The sequence below is a fragment of the Cyprinus carpio genome, chromosome A24, assembly GCF_018340385.1.
Source record: "Cyprinus carpio isolate SPL01 chromosome A24, ASM1834038v1, whole genome shotgun sequence".
NCBI classification, from domain to species: Eukaryota; Metazoa; Chordata; class Actinopteri; order Cypriniformes; family Cyprinidae; genus Cyprinus; species Cyprinus carpio.
Window position 1 is genome coordinate 13,256,896 of NC_056595.1, and position 10,857 is coordinate 13,267,752.

The window sequence follows — 10,857 nt, forward strand, 5'->3', positions numbered from 1 at the left end:
AAATTTGCTGATATGCCATTACAAAAATGAAGATGCCATGTACAATACAAAAGAGACAGCAATGTATCTTTACAACATGAATACATAATATATTTTGTTTATTGACTTTCATTCACTAAGTTAAAATACTATGAGTAATTCCAAAAACTAAATGAATGTTTATAATTAAGTTGCTGGTGGAGATTTGCTAATGAAGTTTGTTAAAAGTAGAGAAATAATGTTCCACAATTTTAACTGATTGTATTTCAGTATTTTTATGTTTTAGAAACTTTCAAAGGTTCAGATTATGTTATAAAACATAAATACAAATATGTAGTTTGGGCCAGTTTTGTTTTTGTATTTCACTGCTGCTTGAAGAAATGTGATTATGAATGAAGTATTTTTTCTGAATTCCAGACAAAGAAAGAAAGAGAAAGAAAGGAAGAGAAAAAGAAAGAGAGAATGATTAAAACCATCCTAAGCTGGTTGGTTGGTCATAGCTGGGCAGCAGATTGGTCTTAGAGTGGTTTTGGCTGGTTTTAGCTGGTCAGGCTGGAAGACCAGCTAAGACCAGACAACCAGCTTAGGCTGGTTTTAGCTGTTTTTATTTTGTTTGTTTTTTCAGCAGAAGAAAGAAAGAAAGAAAGAAAGAAAGAAAGAAAGAAAGAAAGAAAGAAAGAAAGATTTCTGAAGTCCACCACGTTTTTCACCATTTTGGTTACATTATTGTAATTATATGTGTGGTTTCTAGAATTTTAAAATGCAACGTCTTGAAATATTGTAAAAACGTTTGTTAGTGTTACAGTTAAATATTTTACTACCAAAAGAAAAAGTCCAGTGATAAAAATCTGTGCACCTCTTAACGTGAATCTGGACTTTTATTTTGAAAACTGAAGGCGGAAAGCGTGAAGCCAACAACTAATGGCAGTTCAATATGACTGCCTGTAAACGATAAGAAGACATATGAAAGTCAGCATTAAAACTATTTAATTTAGAGTTATGCACGGTACTTCGTTTAGGTTAACGTTCTAAACAGATCATTTGTACTAGAAGGAATCATGATGTATTCAATATTCAGAGTCGAACGAACGACAAAGTGTCTGCAGCATATATTAAAACGTGTGCAAGTCAGACTACCACAGCAGATCTCCGCTTTACGACCTGTTTTTCAAACAACCCGATGTACTGCGTCCACGTGGTCATTTTATCACACTCGCTCGCTTTACACAGGAGTTCATTTCTGTAGTAAGAACGATGGGCAGAAGGACACGGACCAGGTGTCAGTTTCCAGAAGTTCCCACACACCTCCAAGCCCGTCTGCAGCACAGAAAGGTACGTGCAGCACACAATTAACATAACTAGTTTCCACCAAGATACCATAGTTAGGGTTAGGAATCGCTATTACCAACCACTGTCACTAGAAAAAAGTATTGAAACGAAATGATTCTTTAGATACACTTTACAAAAAAAAAAAAAAAAAAAATTATAATTAACAGAAAGTCAGATATCTTACACTACCGAACTGTTGTCACTATGTTGATGTTGTTGTTGTTTTTTTAAGATTCATTATATCTGTTATTCAGTATACAGGTCCTTCTCAAAAAATTAGCATATTGTGATAAAAGTTAATTATTTTCCATAATGTAATGATAAAAATTAAAATTTCATATATTTTAGATTCATTGCACACCAACTGAAATATTTCAGGTCTTTTATTGTTTTAAGACTGATGATTTTGGCATACAGCTCATGAAAACCCAGAATTCCTATCTCAAAAATTAGCATATCATGAAAAGGTTTCTCTAAACGAGCTATTAACCTAATCATCTGAATCAACTAATTAACTCTAAACACCTGCAAAAGGATTCCTGAGGCTTTTAAAAACTCCCAGCCTGGTTCATTACTCAAAACCGCAATCGTGGGTAAGACTGCCGACCTGACTGCTGTCCAGAAGGCCATCATTGACACCCTCAAGCGAGCGAGGGCAAGACACAGAAAGAAATTTCTGAACGAATAGGCTGTTCCCAGAGTGCTGTATCAAGGCACCTCAGTGGGAAGTCTGTGGGAAGGAAAAAGTGTGGCAAAAAAACGCTGCACAACGAGAAGAGGTGAGCGGACCCTGAGGAAGATTGTGGAGAAGGACCGATTCCAGACCTTGGGGGACTTGCGGAAGCAGTAGACTGAGTCTGGAGTAGAAACATCCAGAGCCACCGTGCACAGGCGTGTGCTTTTGAACCAGAAACAGCGGCAGAAGCGCCTGACCTGGGCTACAGGGAAGCAGCACTGGACTGTTGCTCAGTGGTCCAAAGTACCTTTTTTCGGATGAAAGCAAATTTTGCATGTCATTCGGAAATCAAGGTGCCAGAGTCTGGAGGAAGACTGGGGGAGAAGGAAATGCCAAAATGCCTGAAGTCCAGTGTCAAGTACCCACAGTCAGTGATGGTCTGGGGTGCCATGTCAGCTGCTGGTGTTGGTCCACTGTGTTTTATCAAGGGCAGGGTCAATGCAGCTAGCTATCAGGAGATTTTGGAGCACTTCATGCTTCCATCTGCTGAAAAGCTTTATGGAGATGAGAGATTTCGTTTTTCAGCACGACCTGGCACCTGCTCACAGTGCCAAAACCACTGGTAAATGGTTTACTTGACCATGGTATTACTGTGCTCAATTGGCCTGCCAACTCTCCTGACCTGACCCCATAGAGAATCTGTGGGATATTGTGAAGAGAAAGTTGAGAGACGCAAGACCCAACACTCTGGATGAGCTTAAGGCCGCTATCGAAGCATCCTGGGCCTCCATAACACCTCAGCAGTGCCACAGGCTGATTGCCTCCATGCCACGCCGCATTGAAGCAGTCATTTCTGCAAAAGGATTCCCGACCAAGTATTGTGTGCATAACTGAACATAATTATTTGAAGGTTGTTTTTTTTTTTTTTGTATTAAAAACACTTTTCTTTTTATTGGTCGGATGAAATATGCTAATTTTTTTAGATTTTTGGGTTTTTCATGAGCTGTATGCCAAAATCATCAGTATTAAAACAATAAAAGACCTGAAATATTTCAGTTGGTGTGCAATGAATCTAAAATATATGAAAGTTTAATTTTTATCATTACATTATGGAAAATAATGAACTTTTATCACAATATGCAAATTTTTTGAGAAGGACCTGTATAAATGTCTGATTCTGTTTTGTCTTTCCTGAACAGTCAAGCAAGCTGGCAAAGATTTCACCTATTTGATTGTGGTGCTCATTGGACTCAGTGTAACAGGTGACGTGACGTGTTTGATTTGGCATGAACCAGGGCTGGATTGTGGACCATCATGCCGAGGGACCTTAACCAGGGGCCTTCAGGGCCTGGGGTTCATCCCACAAGGACTTTTAGGCACCAAAATGAATTTCCTAATAATGATGATTGGGTTTATTTTAGTATTATTTACATATTATTTTTAATGTTTGAATTAGATTTTTTATTTTTATTCTTTTCAGTTATTTTAATTTAAGTTTAAGTAGTTGTGTTTTTGTCATTTTTTTTTTTTAGTTTTTAATATTTCTATTTAGTTTTAATTTATTTTTATTTCAGTTTTAGAGATTTTAGTACTTTTATTTTAGGTAGTTAACCATTTTTAATAATTTTTGTGAAATATATACAGTACAGGTCAAAAGTTTGGAAACATTACTATTTTTAATGTTTTTGAAAGAAGTCTCTTCTGCTCATCAAGCCTGCATTTATTTGATCAAAAATACAGAAAAGATATTGGTATTGTTGATTGTTATTAGGATTTAAGGTAATAGTTTTCTATTTGAATATACTTTAAAAAAAATAATTTATTCCTGTGATGCAAAGCTGAATTTTCAGCATCATTACTCCAGCCTTCAGTGTCACACGTAACATCCAGTCTATCACATGATCATTTAGAAATCATTCTAATATTCTGATTTATTATGAGTGTTGGAAACAGTTCTGCTGTTGGAAACACATCCTTGCTTAATAAAAGTATTGATTTTATTAAAAAAAAAAAAAAGAAAAAAAATTACTGACCCCAAATTACTGACCAGTAGTGTATATTGTTATTACACAATATTTATATTTTAAAAACATAGCTTCTTTTTTTTTTTCTTTTTTTTTTTATTTTTTTTCATCAAAGTATGCTAAAAAAGTATCACATGTTCTGAAAAAATATTAAGCAGCAGAACTGTTTCCAACTTTGATAATGAATAATCATATTAGAATGATTTCTAAAGGATCATGTGATAATGATCCTAAAAATTCAGCTTTGCATCACAGAAATAAATTATAATTTAAAGTATAATAAATTTAAAAACAATTATTTTAAATCGTAATATCACAATATTACATTTTTTTTCTGTATTTTTGATCAAATAAAATGCAGGCTTGATGAGCAGAAGAAACTTCTTTCAAAAACATTAAAAATATTAATGTTTCCAAACTTTTGACCTGTACTGTATATATTTTTATTTATTTTAGTTAACATTAACAACACTGATCTAAAGATGTGTACCCAGGGCCTTACTGGACCATGATCCAGCTCTGGTTCAAACATCTATTTGATGATGGTATTATCATAGAGTTCAATAAAAGAATATTAAATTAAATTGTATACGTTTATGAGTGTAATAAATGATCTGGTTGTCGTCCTTATTAGGTGGACTACTGTATGTGGTCTTTCAAGAGCTGTTTTCCTCTTCAAGCCCGAGCAAAATTTATGGGCAAGCTTTTGAGAGGTGCAGATCTCACCCAGAGGTCAGCATATGGTGATTCATTCATTTTAAACTATAAAGATATACAAACCAAATATGTTAAATGACTGAATAAATCAGGTTTTTGCTGTATGTAAAGGTAATTGGAGCTTTTGGAGAGCCCATCAAAGGTTTTGGGGAGACCAGTCGGCGTGGAAGAAGACAACAAGTCAGGTAAAATTTAAAATATAAATTAATACAAACATTTCTGTTATACCTCACGTATGGTTTAACAAGATTTTTCCTTCAGTCATGGTGAGTACATGAAGGATGGACTCAAGTACATGCGGCTGAAGTTTTACATTGAGGGATCTGAACCAGGATTACGGGGAACTGTTCATTCTGAATCAAAGGAGGTACATTACAACTTCTCAATAAAAATGGTTATATTAGTTTTACGTTGACACATTTATGACAATCTACTGCTTCTTCCGACAGAATCCTGAGACTGGAAAATATGAATTCAGGTATATCTTTGTAGACATAGACGCGTATCCCAGGAGGACAATCGTCATTGAAGACAACAGATAAAATGTTTTTTAACAGTGTTATGCAGTATTGGGAATTTCAGTAGCTCTGATAATTGAATTGAAATTTGTCACGTTTGATTTTTGTTGTATTGATCTTCCACAGATTAGTCTACATTAACTTGTGTTGATCTAGATATTTGGACATGAGTGTGCCTGTACTGAAACATCTTGTATTTTGCACAAGGATTTGCGTGTTTTTATTATAAAATCTGTGCTTTGAAATAAAGATCAATTATAGAATTGATATAGAAAAGCAGTTTTATTCAATGAACTGTAACCGGAATATAGGTTAATAAAACAATTTGATACCTTTATGTTGTTCTTCCTTTGAAACATTTAATGCAATGCAAATTCATCTATACTAAGTTAATATATCTATAATATATATAGATAGATAGATAGTTATAGATATATATATATAGATATATATTTCTTTTAAATTTAGTGAAAATATATTACAAATGTGTATTGTCACTGTTATACAGAAAAATAAATGGCAAAAAAAAGAAAGTTAGCAATTGGACAAATAATGGCAAAAATTTGTAACTGACAGATATATAACTAAATGAACTTTCATTTTGCATATACAGGTACGTAACTTCAAACGTTTTTATTGACCAATTTTTTCCCACGTGCAATATGATACAATACTCCATTGACATGAGATTGTTAAATAACATACACACATATATCAATTTATTATTATTAATTTAACCTTGCAATCATGAACGCTTCTTGTGCCCGGTAGGTGGCGATTTATTTCTATTTTTGAACCGTTCATACAGTACGAAACACAACAGGCGAATGATATTTAAGATGATATAAAACATTACATATAAAATATATAGCTACTCTGTGGACGCTCGCAAGGTCTTAGTACCATATCTACGATTTTAAACTGAACTTAAATAATGACAAAAATAATAATAATACATTTACACCTAAATAAGTAAATTACGACAACAAAACGTCAAATAAACGATGAAAGACTTTTAATTTGGCGTTCTTCTCCCATGACTCCACGGAAGTGCAGACGCCTGGCGAGACAGAAGAACTACATGAAAATCCCTCGGTTTGCTCATGGAAAAAACACACAGCGCTCAAGATTTCTCGGAAGCCCTTTGAGGCTCTCAAGTATTAGCATTTACCAACAGAGCGAGGAGCCACACTCGGACTGAAAGCAGACAGCGAAGGCCGAGCAGCTCGAAACATTATACCCAGGAGTCGGTGTTTCTGTTTTATGAAGGTAAACATATTTTGAAGCCCGTTAGCAAAGCGACTTCCTCCGTGTAACTAACTTACATGAGGAGCAGAGGCTTCGATAGCTGCCTAAAGCTGGATTATAACGCCACTTAAAGCGCTTTTAAGGTGAGCTGTTTTTCTTTATGACAAGTTATATTAACATTATAGAACTAGAAAAAGCTCTATGGGTGAATTTAAAGGGTTGGTGTTCCCGTGCGATGTTTGTTTGTTTATATTGGTGAGCTAAGCGTGTGCTTGTGAGTTTGTGTTCAGTCTTCTGCTTTTATAACAGTAACCCAACTTTGTTTGTTACACAGTATATTTAAAATAAAGTCTGTTTTAAATGTTTCTAGAGTGACCATAAGAATCTGAGCTGCTTTAAACAAGAGATCAGTTAACTGTTTGAGTGATTATATGGGTTGGATGATTATTATAATCATGAATAAATCAATATTGCCTAGATCTCAAATTGACGTTTTCCTTTCCAGATCTTACCAAGCTCTGTTATTGGTTCATATTTCTGTTTGACAGCTTGGAAGCTGATTATGGTAATTGATACCAACTGGTGAGAGACATGGAGCTGTACTGGTACATGTAAGTTTTGATGTGATTACACTTGCGTTGCCTCATTTGTGCTTTAACATTGTATCAGTGTTGATTTTGTTTTGTTTTTCAGTTTACTTTAGTTGGTCTTTTTGTTTATGGCATGTATCACGCAACGTGACGTAACAGTATCAAGTCATGCTTGTGCCTTTGAGACTTTGAACTTGTTCTTTGTCTTGTTTTAGAGTCGTCATAATATTTATTATGATTAAGATCTTCTTCTACATCTGCTGGTATCGCTCAAGGCAAAGACAGCTGGCTGCATACCTCAGCAATCCCCGAAACGCTCAGATCGTCATTGTTGGAGGACGAGCGTACCTGCACCAGGTCTGCGAGAGACAAAATGTGAGTAAACTACAATTTCAGTTCAATCAGAATAATTTTTTTCTTTTTTTCTCGAGGTGTGGCCAGCTTGGCTGTGCGTCAGCTGCTGCTGATATAATCAATGTTAGGAAACATGGCATAGTTTAGCTTCCTGTGGAGTACAGCGTGGGTCTTATTAACTCATTGTACATTCAGCAAAACAATAAGATAGACTGAAGTGTAATATGATATAGTAAAGACTGAAGTGTAATAAGATATAGTATCTTCTGTTGACTTCAGCTTTGACTAGGTAAATGGCAGAGACACTGATATAAGCTGATAGACAAATCTCTTTTCCCTTTGATTAAGTAAGGGGGAAAAGGATGTTGTGATTAAGCACTGAAGATGTATTTAAATCCACTGTGTAACCCTCATCACTGTTCAGGCAGTTTTAGATTACACCAAAATAAATATTAGTTTGTCTTTTTCTCTCTGATTCTTTTTAGTTTTGAGTTTGAAACTGTTAATGTCATCTAATAAAATTAAATATTTGGGATGATATATAAATGATAACAACGCTCAATTTCTTTAATTTAAACATTATATATACTGTATATATACACTATTGTTCAAAAGTTTAGAGTCTGTAAGATTTAAAAAAATTTTATTAAAAAAATAAAAATAAATAAAAAATACTTTAATTCAACAAAGATGCATTACATTGATCAACAGTGACTGTTACAAACAATTTCTTCTTTAAATGCTGTTCTTTTGAACTTTGTAATTATCAAAGATATCTGAAAAATGTTTAATGTTTATTAAATATTAAGCACCAATAGGAAATATTTCTTTAGCACCAAATTCAGCATAAAATAATGATTTCTGAAGAATCATGTAACACTGGAGATTGTAGTAATGGCTGCTGAAAATGACAGGAATCGCAGGAATAAATTATTAATAAATAATTTTTTTAGTGTAATATTTCACAATATACCCTTTAGTATAGAATTTTTGAACAAATAAAATTAGAAAAAAATTCTGAATATTTTAAAACCACATTTTTCCCTGTAGGGGAATCTTTAATATCTAAACACAGGAAATTTACATCTGCTCACAGGTTTCAGTTTGGTCAGTTTTCTAACTGAATGGAAGTGTGCATTCGGTGGAAATTTAGCAATTTGCATTTTCTGTGCGTGCTATGTATGTTTCATTCACCTACAGCAAGGGTTTTGGTGAACTTCCACTTTTACTGTTTCACAAAACTATTTTTTGACCTTGGTGTTCTGCATTTTTTTGACTCATTATGTTATAAATGTTTCATTCTCTAAACTCAAAGCTACAACCAAGGATCTGTTAAACCAAACTGAGGGCAGGAGTGTCAGGCCTCGGGTGCATGTGATTCACACAGGCCACTAAAATGCATGAGCTCTTCTGTTTTAGAAAATCATTTATCTTTTTGGTATTCAGCACTTGTCAAAACTAACCGGTGCCTGTGAAAAAGCCTGAAGAAGCCAGAAGAAGCAGACTTGATGGAACGAGCGGGGCCCATAGCTGAGGGCCGTGACAGGGCTGACAAAATTTTTAGTAATGTTATTGGTTTGTTTGTTGTATTTTATTTTTTGGGGGGGCAGTTTGACTAAAGAATATTCACTCTTACAGTCAAGTTATGGCATCTGTGAATGTATTATAAATGGGATTTCTTAGAGTCTGAAATGTGTTCTCTCTGAAGCTGTAATGCTGCTTTTTGAATTCAGAAAAAGCCCTTTGTTTGTAAAAGAAAGCGTCTTATGTTCAGAAAAGCACCTGGAAGTAATTTGGAGCACAAGTATTGAAGACTATATCAAGCCAAAGACCTTTGCTGTTAAAGTAGGGTTTCTATTTTAATATTTCACTGGATATTTTGGATAAAAATAGACTGATATCTTTTTTTACTATACATTTATTACCCCATCATACTCATGCAAACTGATTTTTAATAGGATATAATGTTTTAGATTATGCAGCAATTTAACTGCAGTTTCTTCAGACATGGTGAGAATGATACATAGGCCTATTTTTAGAAACCCTAGCTGCCTGTAGCTCTCCACACAGGAAATGCCCTCATTTTGACAAAACAAACAGTTCAGGGAGTTGATAAACTTTTGGCCTGCTTGCACGTGCCAGTAGTCATTTTGTCGATCGTACAGCAGTTTTATAATGCATTTTGTCTTATGAGATCATTTGTTAGGGGAATAATAGTGTGCTGGTATGTTACAATGGTTACTTCTTTAATGCTTAAAAAAAAAATGCTTTGCTGAGCATAATCAAGAAGGGAAATACCAGACCATTAAGATCCAACCTAGAAGATAACCTTCTCTAAGCAAATTTCGTGAGAACTATGAAGCTGCATATGACACAGAAAATAAGTGTCTCATATCCTTACTGAAACTGAGATAATACTGTGTTTGCCAGCAAAACTTAGATTCCAAGGTCTTGTAAGTAATAAACACAATATGTAGGCCTGAGGATGTGATTGCACAATTCCACCATTTAATAGCAAGCATCGACCGGATCTGGTTTCGCTGCCACATGTATTTAAAGTCGTCTTTAACAGAAGAAGTCAACCTCAGAAGCTTGTTGTGTGTAATGTGTTTGATTCGCGTCTGATTGTGGGTGTTTAACTCCCACTGCTGCTCTGCTCCACAGACATCAATCTGGCCCAGTTGGTACGAAGCACAGGACGACGGCTCGGTGGGCGAACCCTCCGCCTCTCTTCCACCATCATCCTCACTTTCTCATCTGGACATGCCTCCTCCATATGAGGCAGTGTCTGGAGGTAAGACTGACTCATTGTACGGCAACACCCCAGTCTGCACTGGGACAGAAATGATTCATTTCAAGATAATTAAGAAAATTGATAAGTTTTTACTGGAACACTTTTAAAGGCCACTGGTACCCAACAATTAACTTTTTTTTTTTTTTTCTTTTAATTTTTTTTTTTTTTTTTTTTAATTTTTGCTTTTATTTTTTTTTTCTTCTTTTGATTTTTTTTTTTTTTTTATGTTTGCTGTTTTATTTCCTCTTGTGAATCTTTTGCTCTTTTTGTGATATTTTTTTAAGACCATACATGCCACAGTGTTAAGGGCTGACAATGTAATTTCAAAAATCTGTCAAATGAGGTACTTCAGGCAGTTTATTTTGTAATTATCAATTATATTTTAATACAGTTGTATACATTTTTTTCAAGTTGTCTCAGGACCATTTCAAAGCTTTAAGGTGGTGGATGAATTTCTTTTGCAAACAATATTTTTCTCTGTAAGGGACATCAGGACTTGTGTCGTCATGTGTTGAGGAAACACAACAGACAAATGGAGTCAGAAAATTAATAGTATTTCTTTAACAGAATCAAATATTTCTATGGAAATTTGGTTAAAAATAGCAATATTTTGTGTATTTGGTGTAAT

General features: G+C 34.5%; 1 protein-coding gene across 1 annotated transcript; it reads left to right on the forward strand.

The window, feature by feature from the left end:
- The first annotated feature begins 871 nt into the window (after positions 1 to 871).
- Positions 872 to 5,580, forward strand: LOC109050143 (mitochondrial import inner membrane translocase subunit Tim21-like). Its single transcript, XM_042714242.1, has 6 exons — positions 872 to 1,311; positions 3,184 to 3,246; positions 4,643 to 4,740; positions 4,837 to 4,910; positions 4,987 to 5,092; positions 5,175 to 5,580. Exons 1-6 carry the CDS (start codon positions 1,038 to 1,040, stop codon positions 5,265 to 5,267), a joined length of 708 nt encoding a protein of 235 aa, XP_042570176.1. The 5' UTR covers positions 872 to 1,037; the 3' UTR covers positions 5,268 to 5,580.
- The last annotated feature ends 5,277 nt before the right edge of the window (positions 5,581 to 10,857 follow it).

Bases quoted from the DNA above. Each gene is read 5' to 3' on its own strand.
- LOC109050143 (XM_042714242.1), top strand. From the start codon at position 1,038: ATGATGTATTCAATATTCAGAGTCGAACGAACGACAAAGTGTCTGCAG. The intron at 4,741-4,836 runs GTCAGCATATGG...CTGTATGTAAAG, and splicing joins GGTGCAGATCTCACCCAGAG to GTAATTGGAGCTTTTGGAGA. The intron at 5,093-5,174 runs GTACATTACAAC...TTCTTCCGACAG, and splicing joins TTCATTCTGAATCAAAGGAG to AATCCTGAGACTGGAAAATA.